Raw genomic sequence first — 24,068 nt, 5'->3', positions numbered from 1 at the left:
TGGATAATTTTTATTTTATTACCATAGAAATAAATGCAAATATTTATTACTATTATAATTATTATTAGTAGTAGTTGTTGTTGTAGAAGGAAAAGAAGAGGTAGAGTGCAAGTTATAGTTGCATTTTATCCAGTTTAAAGATAATTCCTAAAAATTGCTGCATTTAATGGTAAATAGGAAATCGGATTCCGATTTCGATAATTGAATTTCCACGTTAAAATGGAAAAGTTTCCCAGTTAATAACTTGAACAAGATTCTTCCAGCGTGATTGTTACATCATCTGTAAAATATTTTAAATTAAGAGATTTTGTTTGCTAGTAAAGGTTACACCGTGGTTCAAATTTCATAGCCTGCTTTCCCTCACGTTTTCTTTCTTAAGTAAAGCTTGGGCTTTACCAGTGAAGCGGTTGCTGGTTATTTCGCCCGTTTGTCGCTTATTTAAGTCGTTGAACGCCTAACTTTTCTACTATTAATAATACCACTTCTACTACTAATGTATTTTGAGATTTTCCTCCTTAATTGATTAAGTTTATATCTTTAGAAATTAAAGAACATTAAAACGACACGCACTTTGTGCATCAAGACGTCGGAATCTCAGAGGTTTCTGAGATAAAATGTTCATTTCCGAGGTTTTCTAAATGCAACATATGGGCGTGAACTTTCAATGTCTCTAGACGATTGGCCGAGAGCGCGATAAACGTCACGCACTTTGACTTCTCACTACTACTGATGGAAGTCGTAGTCAGTAGCTATCAAGAGCTGAGCAACGCTCCTTATATGTGGTCATGACTGTAAACTACATTACCCATAACCCACAGCGAGCAGTAAATGTTGACGTGTATTTAGTTCAGTTGGTCTAGTTGTCAGAACCGGTGTTTCCATTTTAGAGACATTTTAGGACTTTGCTGTAAGGTCCAGCTGTTTGCGACAATGTCCGGGGAGATTTCTATGATCGGTAAGTTTAATCATAAACAACCCTTTAAGCTAAAACCCATTAGAGGCTCGGCTTCTTGTCCCTCTTGAGATTGATACCCGTTTCGGTTTCGTTGCCGCAGGTTCGGTGATCCTGGCCCTGTTTCTGGCTGGGTATCTGGGTCAGCAGTACTTGCCTCCCCCCAAACCCAAAGTGATCGGCCTGGACCTGGGCACCACCTTCTGCTCGGTGGGAGTCTTCCTCCCGGGCAGCGGGGAGGTGGAGGTGATCGAAGATGAGGAGGGGAGGAAGAGCATCCCTAGTGCGGTGTCCTTCACTAGCACCGCGGTGCTAGCCGGGTACGAAGCCATGGATGTGGCGGACAGCAACCCGCAGAACACCGTATACGATGCCAAGAGGTTCATTGGGAAGATATTTGAGCCGGGTCTCCTGGAGCAGGAGAGTGCCAGGTACCCGTTCCAGGTGGGTCAAGCTGGGGCTCATTGTCAGTGGGGGAAGCTTGGGTAACTGCATTTACTGGCAAAGTGCATGAACTTTAACAGCTGTTAGTCCTTTTAAAATATAATAACGCATACATTGGTTTATAATGTTTTATAATAAAGTTTAAAAATAGGTAGATAGAGATTGAAGGGGGCACAGCAAACATGTGGAAGATGTTCTGGTCAGGTGAGGCAAAGCTTTAAGTTTTTAGCCAATGTGCAAAAAGCTATGCGTGACCAAACCTGCTGGACGCACCATGCTGTACTTAAAAAACGACAGTGGCAGCATCATAATGTGGGAAGGCTTTTGTTTTTTTTTTAGCTACATGCATTTATGTGTTTTTTGAAGGTTTAGAAAAAAACACAGCAAACTTCTATATTCTGTGCTGCTTTGCGTTGGTTTACCTCATGAAATCTCAATAGTTAAAGTTTGTAGCTTGGTCTTGTGAAAATCTGAAAAAGTTCAATTAGTCGTGAAGATTTTTGAAATCCACTGTAATTATCAAGTAAAGCTGTACTAAAACAGCTCAGTGTTGCTCCTGTCATCCTGACCCAGATGACTTTAGTTCAAACAGCTTCTGCGTTTGCATTTTGCTTTCTTTCTAAAAGCTTTATTTTTTTCCTCCTCTGTCCCACACTTTGTCTTCCAGGTGGCGAACAACAATGGAAGTGCAGAGTTTGTGATCTCCACCAACCGCACCTTCACCGTGAGCCCAGAGTTCATCGGCTCCAGGCTGCTGATGAGGTTGAAGAAGATGGCGGAGCGGCAGCTGGGCGCGCCCATCCAGAAGGCCGTCATCTCGGTGCCCGCAGAGTTCGACGAGCGACAGAGAAACTACACGGTCCGCGCCGCAAATCTCGCAGGTCAGGTGATCAGAAGGACAGTTTGAAGCCACACCAGGCGCCTGATGTTGCTCTTTTCTTAAAGTATCTAGTTGTCTAATCTGAAATTGCAACACTGACTGTCTGGTCATGGTTCGACAGGTTTGGAGATCTTGCGTGTGATCAACGAGCCGACGGCTGCAGCCATGGCCTACGGCCTGCACAAAGTGGAAGTGTTCAATGTGCTGGTGGTGGACCTGGGGGGAGGGACCCTGGATGTGTCTCTGCTCAACAAACAGGGAGGCATGTTTCTCACCAGGGCAATGGCAGGTAATTGGTTACAGCTTTTCAAATCGACTGTGCGGCATGTAAAAGTCATGCAGTGCTGTGAAAAAACATCGCATCATAAAAACACTCTATGATGTAGCTTTTTTTTTTTCATACCTACATGCTCCACGATTGATAGATTTTATTTGTCATGGGAAAAAGCTCTCCTAACCTACCTGGTTGTGTATGGAAAAGTAATCACCCTCTTCGTTAAATCATATTGAAATGATTTTATCCACATTGAATTCAGTTTCACAAGTTTAACTCAAGACTTTTTACTGCAGTGCTGTAGAATCCGCTCATAGAGCTTACAACATGAAATGGGCTAAAAATATTACAACAAAGTCTGATTATGAACAGTAATAAATTGGCATATATTGGTAAATTGAAACTGGATTCTCTGTTGCTCTGTAAGTGTGGTGCTGGAAAAGTTTGAAAAGTTATCTTGGAAATGCTTGAAAAATGCTGCAATTTTATGGTGGGGGAAAAAAAAAAGTACAAACTTTGTTTTTACTCAGGTGATCTTTGTCCTTTATCATTTAGTAATTATCTGACACACGAGGGAAAAAAATAAAAATTGGTAAAATCGGTAAGATGCATATGTATTTATAATTATTTGTTAATGGAAATTAAAAATTGCACCTTATTTCACAAAAGTGTGGAAATAAGGTGCAATACAACTTTGTTTTTCTTGTAGAATCAATGTGAAATAATAAATCAGATGTTTTTAACAATATGTTATCAGGTAATAACAAGCTGGGAGGTCAGGACTTCAGCCAGAGGTTGTTCCAGTACACCAGCGAGCGAGTCCGGCAGCAGTTCGGCGTCGCCCCCATGCTCAAGGAAGACATCCACCGTCTGCGACAGGCTGTGGAAGCCGCCAAGCTCAACCTCACCCTCCACCCCACCGCCTTAATCTCTCTTTCCCTCCACCTTCACGCGTACGATGGCTCTGGGTCCCCCAAGGATCCTGCTCCTCCTCCAGTTCACTTCCAGGTGGAGGTCAGTCGCAATCTGTTTGAAGAGCTCAACCAGGACCTCTTCCTGAAGATCTTGGTCCCAGTGAAGACGGTGCTGGCCGAGGGCCACCTGCAGAAAGAGGACGTGGACGAGATCGTTCTGGTGGGAGGGTCCACCAGGATACCGCGCATCAAGAAGCTGATCAGCGAGTACTTTGGGAAAGATCCCAACACGTCGGTGGACCCCGACCTGGCTGTGGTCACGGGCGTGGCCATCCAGGCTGGCATCATGGGAGGCTCCTGGCCGCTGCAGGTGAGCGCCATAGAAATCGCCAACAAACACCTTCGCAAGACAAATTTCAGCTGATCCTGAATCAGGAGGAGGGAAGCTGCTGGTTTCCTGTTCCTGTCCACCGCGACGCTCCTGGTGGTTGGAGAGAAACGGCCGACACAATTCGGCAAGAAGCCAAACGTGCGGCTTCTTGCTTTTGTTTCCTCTCTGACTGAGAAACGTGTCAGTTCCAAACAAAGTGTGTTGAAACACTTTTCCTGTGTAGGTGATTTAAAAACATGCTTGCTTTTATTGCACACTCAGCTTCAGCAGTAACAACCGGTTTTAGATGTGTTCACTGCTCTGTAGCAGGAGGTATTATGATCATTCAGGAAGCAGTTTATTTAAACTTTGAAGACTAGCCAGAACATTTTTCATCTATTTATTTATTTATTCTCATTGCATTTCTCTGAGTGTGTGCTCATGTGTGTTTTCAATGGACCTCTGCTCTTCCATCTGCAAGCTGATACATGGCGTATTGGTGCCTTTTCAGAAAGCTGCTAATCTGTGTGAAAAGCCTCGCTCCATGTTAGCGCTTCTCATACCACTGGTTTACTGCAAATCACTGGAACCTAAAATATGATGGTATTTAGGTTCATTTAAAGTTTTTTTCTGCAGAGGGGGCTACTTCCCTCATAACTCAAGGGTTCCCTATAAGGTCCAGACTTTTCAGGTAACAAATGAGGGATCGTCCCAGAATGCTTTCTGTTTTAGTCCCATGGTTTATTTGCCGCCAAGTATAATACAAAAGACAAACTCAATGCACTTTGATTCATACCCGTTGGCTAACTCTTCTTCTTTTGTGCAATAACACACTGTAAACACATCATCTTGGTGTTGGACTGTCTGCTTTGGCGGCTGAAGCTCAGTTCTGACAGTCCAGCATAGGACCCAAAGTGTTGTTCATCAGTGCCTTGTTTGTATAATGTTGTTAAATGTGTTTGTTAAATGCAGAATGTTTAACAGACATTTAAGTGAAATTATGTCTAATATCTGCCTGTGGTTTAATGCATCTTTTTATAAACCAGATTTGAGCTTTTCTGCTTGTGGATAAGGTCTCAGCCATGACCTCATAAAGGACCCAACATTCCTGTCAAACATCACAGCATTGTATCTTTTGCCAAACTTAATTTGTAAAAAAAAAAGCATAACCTGAATTCATGTTGAATAAGCTTCTATATAGAGACTGTAAAGATCACATACACCCTTATATACAAGATCTAAGATCTATTTTTGTACTGGAAGTTTTCAGGATCATACCGAAGTTACTTGATAAAGAAGGGAAACTGCTGTGAATTGCCGTTTTTCCACATTAAAATATCATTCCTCATTAAGTCTAATGGCCTTTTCTCAAAAACCTCAACCATATTGTAACCTATGCAATCCTTGTCACACACTGGTAGCCCTTTCAGCTACCAGTGTATGGTAGCGCACACTGGCAGCGCTACCTCAAAAATGAACATCAAGTTAAGATACATTTCATTTAATCCATCTTTAATCCCCGGAGTGTGACGCAGTGTTACCAGTAATATCTGTATAGATGTAATGTTTGTCCTATCAAAATATGTGTTTCCAGACTATTTCCAGTCCAACAATGCTTTTGCTTCCCAAATTCTTAGATTATTTTCTCATCAAAAAAAATGTTTGCATCCCTTATGGAAAGGTTGGAGGTTTTATTCACAATAAATAAAAAATTGCACACCCTATTTTTGCTTGTAAAAAAATAGATACAGCCTATAACTTTATCAGGTCTCTTAGCGGATGGATGTAAACCACTCACTCAAACCATAACAATGAAACCAAGGGTCGATAATATAACTTAATTTAACTCAAGATTTTCTTAGAACATTTCATAAAATTGATAACTTTTGGAGATTATCTGCAGAACAATCAGGGTGAATGTTATTTTGTCACATCGCAGGAATCAAACTAAAATTTACAATGAAAAAAAGGCAAGTGGTTTCCTAGTATGTTCTCCCTGTTTATATATAATATCCCTTCAACCAGCTTCACTTTATTTTCCAGTACAGTATTTACACCATAAGTCACATGCAATACGTTTCCCAACATGAAAACGCCAAAGAATGACAGCAAATCAAAGACCAGCCTGTTCATCTTGTAATAATTAAAGTGTCACATTGTTAAGTTATCCTTATGATTATACATTCATCATAACACTGCACACAAGGTAAAAAAAAATATACCCAGTCAGAATTCATACATTATATTGAACACATTACAAAAGGAAACACGAACAATTAACCAAGAAAAAGCAAATCTTAACCCTAGAAACCATTTTCCACCAGTTCTTCTGGTTTTACTGGGAGCACTGCTCACAAAGTCCAGAAGTTTCCAACACTTGGATCCAGTGATCAGAAGTACGCCATGTGGGGAGTATCAAAATACTTTACATGCACCGTGTGAACATGGAGGAGAAGGCAAAATATCTGTAAACAGTTTTATCTCTTTCAATATAAATATTTTTATGAACTACAGCAGAGACTGGAGGCAGGACCATCATGCTGCCATAACATTTACAGATCCTAATATAATAATAATTAATTGCTTTGGAAACTTAGCTTTATCCAATTAAAAAAAAGTGATGGGGAGCCCCTGAACATTTGGATATTAAAGTAGGAATCATCAGATTCAGCTTAAAACAAGTATGTGTAGTCTTGTGCAATAAGTCTGTGAGGAGAAACAGAAACAGTATTTACAGAGTGTACAGAGGCCAGCGGGGCGTTTCCAGCAGCTCAGGAGGCTCACAGTTCTCGTCAACAGGACTGATGCTTCCTGCGTCACCACAGCAGACAGACGGAGCAGAAAATCACTGGTTGATACTCTGATTGGTGTAGGAGTCAAAGCATTGCTCTTCATACAGCTCCTCAGCACTGCCACCGTTCCCAACCTCTAGAGGGCGACAAAGGATAACAAAAAATAAAAAGTCAGCGTTCATAAACTCCTGCAACTTCCTAACTCCTACTTGCATTTACTAGCTCCATAGACTTACTTTTGCTCCCCAGGGCTAGAGGTTGTCTAGACAAACTGGTCTACAGGATCTCCTACTTTATGTCCCAGTGGGAGGTTTATGGGGGAAGATGAGTGTGAAGAGGATGGAATGATGGATGGATGAGGGAGGGGGGGGCGAAGGGCAAGTAGACAGAGAGGTTTAATGAGCGATGGGGAAATGTGTGGTGGAAAGGGGAGACAGTCACTGCTTGCGAAGAGAATGGATGAGGTAGGATGGTCAGGAGGCGATACATCACACAAAGGATGCTGACGGGGGAGCCATTACTGAGGCTGAGCTTTGACATGGAAGAGAGGAAGGAGAGCAGCGACAACAGTCACAAACACACACATGCAGGTCGACAGGGGTTCCAATTGATTTGCTACTGGTGAGGTTAAGAATTTAAATATGTCTTTTGGGAAACAAATGTAAAAAAAATAAATAAATCAGTTCAGAAACCCAAATCAACAAGTAAGCAAGTATTTTTCAGGCTAGCAGCAGAAATCCTACCAGAGAATATCAGTTTCTCCTTCATGACGTTGATGTCTCGACTGGACGTCCTGACTGCAGCGCTCAGCATGATCTGTTCAGGATTGTAGCTGTGTATGCCACTCATTCGATACCTGCACGGGTCACAAAGTTTGGTCAGAAATCACACAGAGGTTTGGTTTCAACTCCAAGTACATGAACATGAGGGAAATGATTTGGACTGGAACGAGTTAATATTCAAATTTAGCTCTAAAATAATTTCTAAACTTTTGTTCAAGTTTGGCTGTCAGGTTTTGTTCTTGGAAAAAGTTCTCTGCTGTCTGAGGACATGTCTGTTAATCGTGACGATGGATTAAAGTAATATCTTCATCTCATATTGAAATGAGTTTGATGATCTGAGATATGAAGGTTGATTAAAAACAAGATGACACACCCATATTTCAATAACTAAACTGTAAAGAAGATACTGTAGAAATACAGTTTTACCACCATTAATACAAAAACCCTCGTTTTCAAAAGGGTAATAATTAATACATGCTAATGCTAATAAATACGTTCTGCAGAACGTTCCGAGTTGCTTCTTTTCAGTGGATAAGCTCTCAGGCTCTTCAAAGAGATCTTTCATGACTCAAAGACCTTCACACAATGGTTCCTAATTTACAGAACTAATGCTTGATTAAACAATCAGGGAAAGGGCATTATGCAAGCGAAGCAATTAATAATGCCGCGCATCCGCTGAGAATACGCTGCATTATTCAGCAGCACTGCACATTTTAATGAACGGACCTTGTGTGCAGCTGCAGTTTACGGTTTTTCCAATTTTATTGAGGATTACGAGTCCGTGTGGGACAACATGACCTTTACATTAATGAAAACAACTGTTGTAACAAATTTCATTAACTTAAAGAGCATAACTCACAATAAAGTCTGAATAATGAGCAGAGGCAGTTGGATGTGAAATGTATTTGTTTTGTAGCTTTTATAGGTAAAAGTTAAGCTTAATCATATTCTCCAAGACATTAATATTGATGAAATATTTATAATAGTATTTTGAGTTTTGGAAAAATTAATTTTTCATTCCCTTGAGGAACAAATGGTTCAGAAAAAAGGTAGCAACAACAAAGATTCAGATGTAGTAGAGCTGATGAAGATGACAACAAGTACAGAAAAATGGTGGGATTGGAGAAAACGCTGACATTGACTTTATATAAACAAGGAGAGCAACAATATAGAAAAAACAAGGTGCCTATAGGTCAAAAATGCATTAAACAAAAAACGTGTGTGCAAAAACAGAAACAGGGTAAAAGTGGAGAAGACCTGTGGGTCAGAGGAGGTGACCCGGTTACCTGATCATGTGATAGCTGACAGAAGATGCCAGAATGCAGCAGGAGAGGAGGAGAGCATGCACGGCAGGCAGAGGAGAGAAAAGGAGAGAGAGAGAACAAGGCAGAAAGACAAAAAAGGACAAAAGAAGACGGGAGAAAAAGAGAGGTGAGTTTAAATGCCGGCAGAAGCTAAGCAGAAAACACACTTGTACCGGATGGTTACAAGGACAGAGAGGGAGGGTTGGGGTGAATAAGCTCTCCATCCAACCCAGTGACAACATGTTTCACCACAACAAACAAAATCAGTTTTCAGAGAAACTCAAACACAGGAGGAGCGTTGAAGGTTAATCTAAAGCTTCCATCAGCACGAGGAAAGAAGGCAGCTGCAACAGCTAATAAACCAAAAAACAGGCAAAGTAAATTAGCGTTAACGTTCTCCAGTCATGACTTAAAAAAACAATATTAGCAGCTATGATGTAAAATAAATACTAATCAAGTCAGGCGGTCTGCTGTCTAATAGCTCTATGTGACACATTGGATCAGACTAAGCTGTAAATGTGGAAACAGTCCCATCAGCAAATTGGAAAAACCTTCACTTTTGTATGTGCACTTGTTTTGACAATAATCATATCATAACATCTTTGTACTTACTTTTGCAAAATGAATATTCCTATGACTACAGCAAAGGAAATGAGGTCTGCAGACACCCATATCAGCTGGTAATTTCTTATGCTCTGAAAACACAAACATGCAGTTATTATAAACTTGAATTTTATAAAGTCCACCACCAGATGGAGCCATATTTCCAAAACAGATTTTATCCATGCAAACCAACATCAAAACCTCAAATTGGAAACATTATAGTATATTTGGATCTTTTCATACTTAGTAAAAGAAGGAGGTGGTTATTTGAACTGAAAACAATAAATAAAATGTCAAATTAGTTTAGAGTGTACAGAAAGCATCTAGCAACATCAGTTTTCAAATCTTGCTGTAAATTAGGGGTGTAGCGATACAATAATCTCACAATACGATATGTATCGCAATATTTGGCAAACAATACAATTTGATGCATTTTTACAACTTTCTGAAAGATTTTAGAAGGGCAGAGTGATTTTACTGACATGTTGTGTTCTATAGACTTGGATTTAATTCACTGAAAACTGATTAAAAGAACCAACTACACAATGCCTGACTGATTAGACAGAGTCTAAAAGGCTATGGACAAAATGAATCAAAGATGCAGTGAGACAATTAGTTCCTGTCATTTAATTAATGTGGATTTGACATAAAACTGAAAGTTTCAACAGTGATCCAGGAGCTGAAGATCATAAGCCTCTGAATATTCAAATGATTGCACTTATGTTTTTCTTTTGGACTTAATGTGGCTGCCTTTTGGAGTAAAAAAATCTTTTGGACTAAAGGGAAAAGGCTTTTCTACCTTGGCTCCTGGAGTTAGCTGTGGCTGTAAGCTATTTACTACTAACTGCTGGGGGAATGGCTCGATCTCACCCCATAGTGATCAACTCCTGGTAGCTGCGCAGTGCTGCTACCATTCTCTGATACTGTTTGTCAGTTGATAATAAGAATGATCAATCAGCAATCATCGTCACCATGGGAATCCACACTGTGTCCAGACCGCAGCTGTGGGTCTCCCCTCTTAGATTAACCAGCTCAAAACAGAACCACTGCGTTCATTCTTTACATAATACTTTATATACTGAACAGAAACCACTAAGCTAAAACCAAATCACTTAGTGGATGCCATCGATGGCTCTGATATCCAAACTTTGCATTCATTTTGTGATCTCACTGCTTTTGCAGCTGCTCCGTTTGTGCCATCACAAATCAGACATGTTAAAAAGACTGTATACAGCCTGTGGATCACTATCGTTTAATGCATTGATACTCCTAGATGACAAATTTATACCATTTGTGGGTGGAAAAAATTTTTTAAAAAAATTGATAAATATCATGGAACTGATATAATTATTCATCCCTACTGTAAATTGTCCTTTGGATTTATGTCCATAGTACGACTGGGTCATTCTAACATGAATATGCTTTGAAATAAACCAGTTCATTGTAGGTCAGTGTTCACTTGGTTGTATCTGAGCAGTAGCCCGCTGATGCCAGAGCTATGCACATATTCATGTGTTTATTTCAAAGCTTTGAAATAAACTTACAATAAAAGACATTGTAAGTCTTTTGCTTTCTTTAAACAGATTTTTCTACCAGGGCTGTCCTGTATCTAGCTTAATCCAACTTCCCTACAACTCTGAACAGCCCTTGATTAAGAAAAGCATGCCCACAGAATGATGCTGCCACCATTTTTCACAGCAGAGAGGGCAGTGTTTGTTTTTTGCTACATACATTGCATGTAGGCCAGAAAGTTTGATTTCAGTCTTGTGGTGCCTTATATTAGCTTTACTGGCATTGCAAAAGTCAAGTCTCAAGTGCAGTCTAAAGGTAAATAGTTGCCTTCAGAAATGTGCTACTTATAGGTATTAGAGAAAAGAGGATGGAATACAAAAGCAAGAAAAAGGAAAAACAAACTTTCTTTTCCTCTCACCTCAACTTGTAACAATCTGCACTACTCTGCTTTAGTCTGTCACAGAAAAACCATAACAATGCATTTAAAACGGTGGCTGTAATGAAAGAAAATGCAAAAAAGTTCAGGGGGTATTAATTCTTGTGCCTGTCACTGCATGTTTTCATTTGAACACAGGAAGAGGAGGTTTAGGAGTTGCTTTTAAAACTGCTTTAATCTTGTTTCAAACTGACAGACAGCCCTGCAGATGCCAGAGCAGACTAAACTCGCCCTGAGCTCCACAGCAGGAAGTCAGGGGTCATGTGCACAATACGTCATGAAAGGGGTCCATATGTTGAACCAGATGGAAAGACTAGTCACACATTATGGATTCATGGAGCTGGAGGAAAGCAGGTCAAAGAGACACAGTGTACTCATGGAGGGAAGGTTCGGTGGATGAATGATCCAGAAACCCAGGAGCTGAGCATTTTCCTCTCTACGACTCTTAACGAGTCAGATAATGACAGCACAGGCATAGAACAGGAAATAAATATGTTCAGTGGAATGATGTGCACTACATTTGTCTCATAAAAGTGTTACAAGAAAAACATATACCCAACTATGTGTCATTTGAAAATAAATATTGAGTAAATATAATGGGATTTGCAGATCCAATCTGACAGCATTCCAGTCAGACCACCCTGCTATTCATAAGATGTATTTCATTCATACTCTGCTTCTCATTCTCCAAGCTGTGAAGTATCTTAAGTGAAAATAATTTCCAAAGTTTCTTGGCAAAAATAAAATTTTTGTTGTTTGTATGAAACTCTTAAACTTCATAATCAGTTTTTTGACTGACCATCAGTGTCCTGCTCCAGCCTAGAGATCAGTGTCTTAAAGAAATGGCTCCCAAGGCCTTATTTATATCTAAGGGAACTGTCTTACCATGAGCCAGATGGGATAAGGCACCTTTCTGAGGATATGTGGGGCCTCTGAAGAGACAGCTGACACGCCGCTGCACCAGAGCATCGAGAACAGCCACGGCTCGTTGACAGTGTAGAGAGTAAGGCTGATGTTGTTTTTGGAGAAGTTTCTGCAGGCAACAACAAGATTCGTAGAAGCTCCACTGACAAACAGTCAGATCTTCTCTGGAAGTGATAACCGATCAGGGCTAGGTGTGTGGACCTACGTGATTTCATCAGTGTTCACTTGGTTGTATCTGAGCAGCAGCCCGCTGATGCCAGAGATATGCAGGTTTTCTGGACTGTGTTTCACCAGCGAGGTCTGGATGAAGCCAGGTGCCCACTGCTTCACCTGCTCTCTCTCATCATCCGGAGTCCACATCACCTAACGTGAATAAGGATGGGGAACACAAGAGATTGCATTTTTAAAACGGATTGCATCAGGAAAACTGTTCCCAAGCTACAGATATTTTCCTCGTACCAAAGTCTGAAGAAGTCCAGAATTCTGTACTACTTGCAGCGTCTCATTGATCCATGTGGAGTTGAAGGGGTGATCGCGAGGAGGCCTCCGCAATCTGACAACTACTGTGATGTTGTGATCGGAAGCCATCTTTAAAAGCTGTTCCAGGCTGCACACCCTCTGCTTGGAGGTCAGATTCCTTTCCTTCTGGGACATGGAGCTTGCAGTCCAGAAGGGATCATTCTAAAAAAAAGAAAATGGGAAAAGCACATGGATTTAAGAGCAATTTAAAGGAAGGGGCATTTTCTATAATATGTCAATTTTGTGGTTGGCTCAGAGAATTAGACTTCTAACACATAACAAAAAGACTAAACAGAATAGTGGCAACATTTTCTTGAATGAGGAGCAGTAATAAAAAAGGCATAATCCACTTTGAAAAATGTAACTGATGCATCTTGGCTACCGCACCAAAACTATAGTAAACTTTAGTGACAATAACTTAATGTAAAACAAATCTACTGAGGTCAAGGCAGCGGTTCTCCTAAATTAGTTCTGCATTCATGCTAAACTAGATATCTAAATTTCCACAAACCCTAAGGGGAACATGATGGATCAGTGAGTGAAAACACACTGTGCTAAAGACAGATGGTTAATGGCTTTTACCACACAACAAAATAAGCACAAATAAAACACTCATTAATTTAGAAATAAATAATGCTTAGTGTATATTAGGAACCAGGAAGTACCTTGAGGAACCACTCTCCTGCGTTGAGCTGCTGCAGATCCGTCCAGTTGAACCAGGAAGCTGCTATTGTTTTTCTGTCTGGAAAAACCTCGTCCACGTTTGTGGTTCTCCGCAGGGTGAGGTCATGCATCAGGAAAGGTACGCCGTCCACACTGGTCATCAGATGAGGAATACAAAGTGCAAACCTTTAACAAACTCCCAAATATAACACATGCTACTTTTTGTCCATACTTTTAATCATTATATTTTTCATATATGATTTAGTTTATAAAAGTTTAGTAACCATTAACACTCAATTGTAAAGATTAAGAAAAAAAATTAACTTATTCTAGTGTACAGGCTTCAATATGATGGTGAACATGAGTAAACATGTTTAAAATAAGTGGAAACTGTAGGTTATAAGCTGGAAGATCATGTCATTAAAGCTCAGGGTGGTGCACTACATACTGCAAACATGTCTTCCTGGTCTGTATTATTTTCTATCCAAGGCAAAATCATGATTCCAGAATTTGAATTTCAAATATTGAACGGGAATAAATAGAATCAGGTAAGGAAAGAAAGACCAGATATGAAGCTAGTTATTCCCCATTACTTTACCTGCTGATAAACAGCAGAAAGATCAATTATTATTATTTATGCCTGAATTTCTACTCATTCACAGATATGATTTTAAACGCAACTAAGTAAAATACTTTTGTCACAACATACTCAAGTAAAAGTTGAGGTTTTGTGAAATACCTAAAAAAAATGACTAACTACAGACAAATTGTACTTGTAGTAAATGTAACTAGTTACTTTTTTCCGCTGGTCAAAATAAGCAAAGAAATTTCAGAAACTATGACGTTTTTATGTAATGACTGCTCCCCTACACACACAATGTTATATTAACATGGAGAGACTGATCTTAGTAAGAATCACAAAGAAAATTAATTTGAAATCTGGTAAATATACATCTTTAATAGATAAAGGTAATTCTGATCACAGAAGCACTATTAAATTTAAACTAGTTTGGATCATTTAACTCTTTAAAGCTTTACTAATACTTGATCATCTACAAATACGATAAAAATCTGAGCCATGTATTTAAAAAAAAAATAATAATAATAATTTCTTTTGGGTTTATCCTCCTGTAACTGGAGGGCTGCTGGTTCGAATCCCCTACTCTCTTCTGTCTCTGTTGTTGTGTCCTTGGGTAAGGCATTCCATCCTCCTTGCCTGCTGATGGCCCAAGTGCACGGCAGCCTTTCCTCTGTAAAAGTGCCCCAGGGCAGCTGTGGCTACTATGTAGCTAACCGCCTCTGTGGTGAATGCCTGAATGTAGTGTGAAGAGCTTTGGAGTCCTGTCAACTAAATACAGCAGTGTACAAGTACAGGCTATTTACCATGTATGGAGCCTAAACAGGGGGAACAAGAATCTCAGCAGATATTTATTTGGTGGTTTCATTCTACTGCTATGTATCGATCATTTTGAGTGTGTACCTTATGGCTACGTCAGCCTCCAGTCCAGTGACGTTCATCTGCAGAGCTCGCTGAAACGACCACAGTGTGTTTTCTGGAGCAAGCTGGACACAGAGTCGGCAAAGAAGTCATTTAAAGTAGGTCATGTCTTAGTTAACAGCATGGAGCAAAAAACTATAGAAAATCTAATTGTTCCAATGCTGTTCCATGCATTTCCTCCTGTGAACATAAGGGAATGTGTGCTGTGGATTGCTCTTTAACTCAGGTCAATGTTCTGATCAATACTAAAACATCACTTAGAACTGCCCCTCCCTTTGAGATCCTGGTAGTCAGCAACTGGCTGTGAAGCACAGGGCAGGAATGCCGCTGCAATCAATAATAAGTCATTCTGGGAAACTGAGTCCTGTGATGTGAGCTGTCTTTTTTTAATCTCCCAGGGCTGCAGAGGCACTCCTAATTTTAGATTTCACTGAGGATCGATCTCTTTTTGCAGAAATACCACAGAAAGCAGGGTGTGTCCTAATGTGAGGAGCTACTTTTAGCAACTTGTTTTTGTGTTGCAGAGCAGTCAATGGCACGCCAGACACATAAATCTTTCTGTAGCAATAAATCAATCCATGAGGTAACAAAAGTGAAATTGAAATGAGGTTTTTGTGATATTATGAGCCTTCAACATAATCTTAAAAACATTTCCACTGGATATTAAATCTGTTCACAGGAAATTTACCATCACTTAGACATTTCTCTAGCAATCATACAACATAACAGCAATTTATTCAATAAATCAGAAACTCATACATTTGATGGCTACATTATTTAATTAAAAAGCTAATGTAGCTAAACCAAAAAAATAATTATACCTAAAATATGTGAAAAAATTTTATATTTGAGGGTTTAGTTTTATTTTTAACACATTCTGTAAACCAAAATTGAATGGACTCACCATGGGGGCTCCCTGGTGGCCAAACACCTCAGGCCGTGGTTTAAGGGTCCTGGGATCCATGATGCAGGGGGAGGTGATATAAAGTGGCAGAACGTAGAGTCCCAGTAACACACTGAGGTACAGCAGAACCACTACCACCTGAAAGACTGGCAGGCAGCATAACAAGTACTTACAGACGGGATCCATAGCATGACAATAAAGAGATCATTTTTAGAGGCATGGGATATTTGCATTTAGCATGTTAGATAAGGAAACAGATATCTGTACAAAGGCATAAAGATACAGTAAACAGCAACAATGCATCGTAAAAGCATGTACTGTATACCTTCTGAGCCTTTTCACATTACAATAACAAATTTTAATGTACTGAGCTTTGGACCCAATTAGCACAAAGATTTGAAAATGTATGATTTTGGATGTTTGTGTTGTTGCCACATAAAATCTCACTAAAATGATTCAAAAAGTGTGGTTGTATGAGGCGTGTGGAGTATTTTGAAAACTACTGTCTCTACAAACCAGAATTCACCATCAAAAGTTACAGATTTGCATACTGCAAAAAAAAAATTTCCACAGTCTCCACAGAAACCAGAGTGAAACACCACTCTGTAGTTTTGCTGTGTGTTATGTGCCAAGATTAGCAACTGTAGGAAGAGGCTGCTGTGAATATTGACTATTATACTGCAGCTACACAGCAGCCAAGATGATGGCACTCAGGATCCAACACTGAGTGAGCGAGCGATTAAGGCTGTGAATGTGGGCTCCCACACAAACCTACAGACGCACAGGAGAATGTATTTGTTTCAAGGTCAGGTCCGGGGCAGGGTTGAGTGGCCAACTCCTATTACACACAGGAGACTCGTGGATGGCCTTCATCCACCCTCACATCTTTGATTTTCAGACACTGCTGTGCATTACATCAGGTTCCATGTGAGATAACCTAACCAAGTTCTTAATGTTTCCTTAAAACATGGAAAATAAAGAACGACTCGACATCCATTTTACTAGTCTTTAATTTCTCTCGTAGAGTCTGAGTGAAACGATCAAGTATAATGTGAAGGTACTCTTAAAAAAGCTGAAAGTAAATATTTGGCAAGTATTAAAGTCATTACAGTAAAAGACATTACTCCTGAACAATTGTGACACTGATGTCACTTTTTTAGACCTTGTACCTTTCAGATGACCTGCTGGTACGTTTTCATCATGGGTGCCTTCTATTTGATGGATGTGAAATGTATAATTAGTCCATAAAAGCTAAGAATGTGATTGAGTTAAAAGAAATCATCTCAAAATATGTAACATACAACCACTGATGAGTATAAGTTACAAACTAAAGTTCAAAGTTTTCCTTCAATACTTCTTGGCGATCAGTTAGAAAGTCGCTACATAGGCTACACTAAATCTCAGCAGCAAGTTTTATGCCAAAGGCACCAATGTCAACAAGGCTAGGAATAAACTGGCAGAGCTGCACGTCTTCAAAACGAGTTCTAGACTCAAGGACAAAACAACCTCTATCTCTGGGGAGAAAAAGAGGTTGGAGGAATGTTCATCACACCCACCCTGAATGAAGGCCCTGGCCTCCGTCTACCTAATTAATCTTTCATGAGCATTTGTGTGTATGCGTGTGTGTGAGAGGCTCTCAGACTGTCATATCACTTTATTGCATGAAAACAGATTGCAACTCTACAAATACTGACATCTCCAGTAAAAATATGTATGAAGATTCTCAATAAAGAAATATATTCCCAGGATAAACAACCATGCGCCACATTCTCAAAGGCAATTTTACAAAACTAAGTAAAATGCATATCATTGGGCTGCGAGAGGAAGCTGGAGTACCCAGAGGGAGCCTACACATGGCTGGGCAAAATAATGTAAACTCCATGCAGAAAGAACATCAGCTAGCTGCGAACACACTTGGCAGCACTAAAAGTGATTCCTTAATCTTAGCTACTTCACAAAAGGTATTTAAATTAGACCGACTTTTATGATTTAAGGATTCTGCGCAGAATTGAATGACTCAAATTTTTACGAGTTTAATACATGTGGAAGGTGATGTAACTTGAATCACATGCAGCAAAGGAAAACGTACTTGTTTTTTCTGCACGGGCAACTTGTCCTGCAACAATCCATGACAAGGCTGAGGCTGCAGCAAGAGCCCCTATGTGCAGGAATGGACCTGTAGCCTGAATGGAAAATAGGATACAAACAAATGGAGGCAAAACAAGTAAGAGAGAGAAGGACAAGAAATCAAGTCGAAGGAGATACACAGGCACAAAATAACAGTCATTATCTTGAGCCAAGACACCAGTGACACAGTCTGCCAACGCTAAAACCTATTATTTAGAAAGACATTCAATTTTAAAAGATCACAGTTACTAAGGAGTGTTGGCAGCCACTTCAAATGTTACTGGAAGTACATGATCTGACATGGATATACTAATACAGTTGAAAGCAAAAGTTTACATACATAAAAAGACTTAAGCACCTTTTTTCATACTGTACAAAGTATGAAAAAACTTTATATAAAAAAAAAAAAAAAACTTTATTCTCTTGTTTCTCTAAAACAGAATCTTGTTTTAGGTCAGTTAGAATTAAAAAAAATTCTTGTTTGCTAAATACCACAGCAATGACAGGGATAATATGGCAACTATGTGTTTAGAAATGTCTTGAAAAACAGAGGTTTCCATACATTTCCTCAGTATTAGATACTATTTCCTTGCCTGGATCAAAACGTTTGAGTTTCTTTCCACAGATTTCTCACAATAGTTTCTGGAGTTTTGGTCCATTCTGCAACTCCTCCAGGTTTGGACACTTTATCAGATTAGTCCATAACTGATCTTTAACATTGACTCTGTTGTCTTGATTTGCACTTGAACCAAAATACATTCATCTCTGGGACACTGAACTAATTTGAGCAGTCAGATGATTGGATATTACATGATGTTTATACTAGGACAAAATTGTAGCGTTTGGAAATTATTCCAAAGAACAAACCAGATTTGGAACTGCGAAGCTTGTTTTGACTTTCTCATTGTGTTAAAGAAGCAGTGTGTCCTGGTGTGGGCTTGAAATCCTGGCCTATTTTACAGGTGTGTCTCCAATTAACCCAAATGTGTCTGTTAATTAGAAGTTTCCAAGGTCATGAGATTTCCATCCGCATCACTTAAAGTAATTATTCTGACTTTGAAAATATCAATGTCTGCCACATTTCTTACATGTGGCATGTAGCACATTGAAATAATTTTGCCTATTCTAATCCACCTCAAAAAAGAGACATTTGTTCCAATTTAATTTCAGGGAAAGAAAAAAAAATGTTTCTTTTCATTTGGGAGTATATAAACTTATGGTTTCAACTCTAAGCCAGTCAGATTTTTATCAAGCTGATAAACAATAAAAAGAGAAACATCACTTTGACATGCATTAAATATTACATATTATATTGCACTACTAATTGCAATGCTGCATGCATAAAAGAATTATCATCATAAACTTGCCTCTACTAAAACCTGTAAGCCCTTCTATGTTAATCATCAGCTTTGGAAATTTTGTGTCTAACCTGCAAGGAGATGGGGATAATATCCCACTCTTGTGTCCATGTTTGATTGACTGATATTATCCCAACAATAGTGGTGAGTAAAGAAGCAGTTACTCCTATCTGTTCAGGGACAAATAAAGACAAAAAAAACAAACATTTATTAGTAAAATTACAGAATAACACAATATTATGGGATACATTTTATGGTAGCACTACTAACTTTATTTAGTTTGTAGTCTTTATTTCGGCTGTTAACTTGCAGTTAACAGCCTGCAGGTTTTAAGTTCAAGATGAATTGAACTGATCAGCAGTAAATGAAAACATTTGCAAAAACAAGATAACACACAAACCTATGCTTGTTACAACTCAGATAAACATATGCAAAATTCATCCATTCCCTTACACCTCACAGCTTTTTGCAGTTGCACAAACACACACTCGCAAGTCTCACTTTGTTAGCATGTTACCTTATGAAGCCAGTGCAAATTCAACTGTTGCCCAAGTGCAACATGGCAAAGTGCTAAAATCTGAAAAGTCCAAAAACAAGACACACCCACACAAAGTACACAATCAGTATTATGCAGTAATTTGAATGTGCTTAGCTAGGCCTTATGATGAGTTCAAAGCATTCTTTGTGAGAACATACTGACCATTAAAAATGCAATGTAGGTGAATCCAGCAGCAGTTGTTGCTAGGATGGGAACGGTTCCATCAGTCCACTCCCCAGAGTTATTGTACAGGAACCTGCAGAAACAAGAGATTTCATAATATTTCTTCTGATGATCATTCATAAAACACAAAGAAACAATAAAAGCAATGCAGCATGACTTTATGGAATTATTTGTATTTGGCTACATCTGCAGCTTTGTTAAGAAAACAACTTAGTTGGAGTTTTGTAATGATTTAAAACAAACAGCGCAAAGCATGGCTGCTTTTGTTTCAAATAAGCATCACTTAGTATTACTGAAATGAACGGTAATAATACTTTTCTAATAATCACATATCTATGGAAATGCAAGCAATGCCACTTTATATTGAGATTGCTTCAAGTAAAATTGTGACAATGACAGTATATTGTGCTGCCCTAAGGCACTGACATAACTAAACTTCTAAAATGTGACTACTTCCTCTTTCTACATCCTTTCAGACTCAGAGCAATTCTAGAACACTAAATTGTTCAAAGCTCTCATAACATAATTTTCAGCTGTGATTTGGCCTTATTGACATGTTCACAGACACTAATGGACCTTCATACAGTACAATCAGAGATGCTGGTATTTAAACTACAGCTCAAGATAAGAGAGGTGATACCTCTCTTTTTGATTAAATCATCAGTCCTAACTGGTTCATGATTGCTTTTCTGCCATAATTTAAATAAGCTTGGACTCAAACAATGTAGTGACAATTACTTTCAATAATAATAATGAGATTTCAACAAGATTTTGGAGACTGTGAGTGGATACCATCACAAAGTTATATGTATTTTAAATAGTGCTAAAAACTCAGTGACTCATTTTAGAGGGGGTATTGGTTCATTTGAGACTTTGACAAGCAAATTATAACGCTCAGGAGGCCATTGCTTAATCATAGTTATTATTAATTTCATGGAAAATTGACAACTATTTTTGTCACTTTTAAAGCTTTAATTAGGGATCAAAAAAGCAGCAGTAGTCTATGAACAATATTTTATCCATCCCTGCTTTTTCACACACGCAAATATACATATAGGATGAACACATTTTACTCACACATTTTGTGACACTGTATATAAAAACACACCCAGCTGCAGAAAAAAATGGCACAGGCAGGAGTTCTGCCACATCAGCTAGAAGCATTAATCACATGTAAAGCCTTATCAGTGATTTAGGAGGTACAAGGCCTCTTGTGAATGCATTTGTTCTGCAGATGGGCTCGGAGTCTTCCTGCAGCTACATCACATCAGAACATATAATAAGGAAGCAGAGATGTTATTGTTATTGCTCTACTTATCTTCAGAGTGAAAAGAAAGTAACATTGCTAAAAAAAAAAAAAAAGGAAAAAAAAGGAGCAAGATAAGTATCTGTAAACAAACTATTGTAGTCAGTTCTGTTGAAAGTGCACTTGGCATTAATTTGGGAAACTCAGAAACAAAAATAAATAAATAAATAAAAAAACAAGGCAAATAGTGAGATTATTCCTCAACTACAACAATGAGGTGGCATACATACATACTTAAGAATGCAATACAGGGAAAGAACATTATTAGAAGTGACTTTGCAGATGTCCCTGAGAGTGGAAGCATGGGTGATGGGAAAGGATGTAGGAGCAGAAACCATTATCCAATGCCGCATAAAATATCTAATAATGTAAACTATTTGCAGTTATAAGACAAAATATATACATCCCACAAATCAGTATATAATTTCCAGTCTGCCTGGAGTTGAATGAATTTGTCCTGTTTTCTGTTTTTTTTTTTTATCTTCCAGTAACTTTGTGAACATGATGATAATATACAAATTTTACCATCAAGATACATCTAAAAACAGTATAAAGTTGGTTTTTATTTAATACAAAGGCTTATGTTGTGTTACAAGCACAAACTAGCATGCATATCATCCTATAAACTTGTGTTTGTTCAAGAGAAAGTGGGACCGAGTACAGGATATGTTGGATGAGCTATCTCTCTTATGTAATGTTGTAATCTATGGAGGCCTCGGTGGTCTCTGCTCAGATTAAGGATGAGGAGAGATTAAACTCCTGATTTAGGAAATCAACAACTCAACAAGTATGTCCAGAATGTGCGCAGTCACGGCAATATGCTGGTAGCCTAGTAAACATGGAGCAGCAGTCTCCGCGTCGATACAATACTCACCAGTTGAATTCATTGTAGTCGTTGTCTGCCTCCCACCAGAAGTAGGACCAGATGAGTAGCAGAGAGAAGGTAAAAAGGAGGATGATGGACCACAACAACTCCCACTATATTTTGACAAACAGAAAAAAACCCACACATAATCAGTCCTTTATGTAGTGGATGGTAATTTATCTGACAAACGCTACTGAAGATACCTCAATAATTCAGACGGTCACTGGAATCTGCCAATTTCACACTCGATGTGGAATCTGGCATTTTAGATTCTGATTCTAGTCCCGAAGTAAGTAGATATTTATAGATTCAAAAGTTGCATGTCAGTTTCACCAAACTCTACGATTGGAGATCAACCACAAAAATGTCTGAATGGTGCAGTTAATGGAAAAAAATAATACCAGCCATAGTAAATATAATGTAATGAGATGTGCACAGAGAAAACTAAACTTAGCAGGCTTTAAATTATTAACTTTTTTCTGATTAGAACCTGAAGTCAGACTGATAACCGACCTCTGCTGAGAGTATTCCCCTCTACGCTCTGCTCATTATGATGGAATAACTTTTAATAACTTCACATGCTGCCCTGACTAATTGCTGTCCTTGTCACTCTTGTACTTGTACCATGAAAAACTTTAAATGGACCACATCTTCAGATGTAAAAAGAAAAAAGCTAAGGTGAGGGTTAAGATAGAATAAATACCTGCATGCAGGGCAGACATATTTATTTACAATACATAATATGCATAATGCAGTAACCTTTTGACCTTTTCCACCAGCAGAAAAAAAGGCTGTCATTTCACTCTGAGCACTCAGAGTGAATTTGGAAATCTGCCAAATTAATTTATAATCCTATCAGATTACATGTTTATGGGGACAACCCTGCAGTGTCAAGATAAAGTCACTGTGTCTGCTGAAAGTCAGGGATCAGATCATTATCACCTCAGACAGCTGAGGAAACTCCCAGGTGACAGAGTCCAACTAGCCTGCTTGTTTTTTTGTTTTTTTGTTTGCTACTAATACTGTTTGTGTTTTTGTGTGAGTTACTATTGCAACAAAAAATTCACACATTTTTCTAGTACTGTGATTAAAAATCTCATCATAAAAGATCTGAAGGTTTTCTGGAACAATCTTAATCCGTGTTTAATCATGTTTTTATCTCATTGTAAAATAAATAAATATTTTCCTCTCACTTCCACTTTCAGATAAGGTAATGAGAGAAGATCTGTGGTTAAATGTTGTGACTGCTTCATAGGAAAAAAGGAAACAAAAGGAATACAACCCATTTGTAAGGAAGGGGATTTTTTTGAAGATATGCCATTTAAATTGTCCCATAAAGAAGGTAATTTTAATCCTGCAGGCTATTCTGATACCTTCTATAATGATAAAGCTGCATAGTCCTGCTTATCAAAATAATTTTGTAGAAAAGTCCATTCTTGGAAGAACATTTTGCAATTATTTTCAAAAGGAAGCTTAAAAAAATATCATACCTACATTACAGTCCAAAGAAAGACTGTCTTATGATAAGAAAATCTTCTTTTTGTTTTGTTACAGAAAGCTGCCAAGGTCTCTGTTGGCACAAAACTAGTGATAACCTCCCTGATGAGAACACACCGACACCAGTTCCCATGATCTTTAATCACTACTGGAAATACCTGGGACAGCTGACCTTGGCCCATAGAGGACAATGTCCTCTGGTTCCCCCCCACCGCAGCATCCCCCTCGATAAAGACAGAGGACACCTGGGGAACTGTGCTGCTCCAGTCAAAACTAGACCCCTTGCTATATTTTGGGATTTAAAGCATCTCTGTTTCATGTATTTTATTTTTTACATAAAATGTTAACTATGCGATCAATAAATTATTTTTGAATTTGAATAGCTGATCTTTTACAATAATCAAGCACCCTCCAAAATGATTG

General features: G+C 38.7%; 2 protein-coding genes across 6 annotated transcripts in view; one reads left to right on the top strand and one right to left on the bottom strand.

Moving 5' to 3' along the window:
• The first annotated feature begins 844 nt into the window (after positions 1-844).
• hspa13 (heat shock protein 70 family, member 13) lies at positions 845-5,182 on the top strand. The gene is made up of 5 exons (XM_055027979.1): positions 845-955; positions 1,056-1,396; positions 2,064-2,277; positions 2,398-2,565; positions 3,308-5,182. The coding sequence occupies exons 1-5, from the start codon at positions 931-933 to the stop codon at positions 3,886-3,888; spliced, it is 1,329 nt and encodes a 442-aa protein (XP_054883954.1). The 5' UTR covers positions 845-930; the 3' UTR covers positions 3,889-5,182.
• Positions 5,183-5,505: 323 nt separating this feature from the next.
• gdpd5b (glycerophosphodiester phosphodiesterase domain containing 5b) overlaps positions 5,506-24,068 on the bottom strand; it is a 35,871-nt gene continuing 17,308 nt past the window's right edge. For 2 of the 5 annotated variants that reach the window (XM_055027976.1, XM_055027977.1), the window contains exons 3-17: positions 22,158-22,261; positions 19,957-20,050; positions 19,774-19,833; positions 19,328-19,426; positions 17,861-17,954; positions 15,772-15,917; positions 14,850-14,932; positions 13,372-13,522; positions 12,647-12,868; positions 12,393-12,550; positions 12,149-12,296; positions 9,325-9,407; positions 8,695-8,709; positions 7,370-7,482; positions 5,506-6,762 (exon numbers count right to left, since the gene is read on the bottom strand). In XM_055027976.1, coding sequence (XP_054883951.1) covers positions 6,680-6,762; positions 7,370-7,482; positions 8,695-8,709; positions 9,325-9,407; positions 12,149-12,296; positions 12,393-12,550; positions 12,647-12,868; positions 13,372-13,522; positions 14,850-14,932; positions 15,772-15,917; positions 17,861-17,954; positions 19,328-19,426; positions 19,774-19,833; positions 19,957-20,050; positions 22,158-22,261 — 1,653 coding nt within the window. In that variant the 3' untranslated portion in view covers positions 5,506-6,679. Of the gene's footprint in view, positions 6,763-6,862; positions 7,158-7,369; positions 7,483-8,694; positions 8,710-9,324; positions 9,408-12,148; positions 12,297-12,392; positions 12,551-12,646; positions 12,869-13,371; positions 13,523-14,849; positions 14,933-15,771; positions 15,918-17,860; positions 17,955-19,327; positions 19,427-19,773; positions 19,834-19,956; positions 20,051-22,157; positions 22,262-24,068 lie in introns of all 5 variants that reach the window. The other 3 variants (XR_008605842.1, XR_008605843.1, XM_055027978.1) reach the window with 3 other exon arrangements.

This window comes from Poeciliopsis prolifica, unplaced genomic scaffold (assembly GCF_027474105.1).
Source record: "Poeciliopsis prolifica strain line A6 unplaced genomic scaffold, Auburn_PproV2 SCAFFOLD004, whole genome shotgun sequence".
NCBI lineage: Eukaryota > Metazoa > Chordata > Actinopteri > Cyprinodontiformes > Poeciliidae > Poeciliopsis > Poeciliopsis prolifica.
This window is presented reverse-complemented; position numbering and strand designations above follow the sequence as displayed.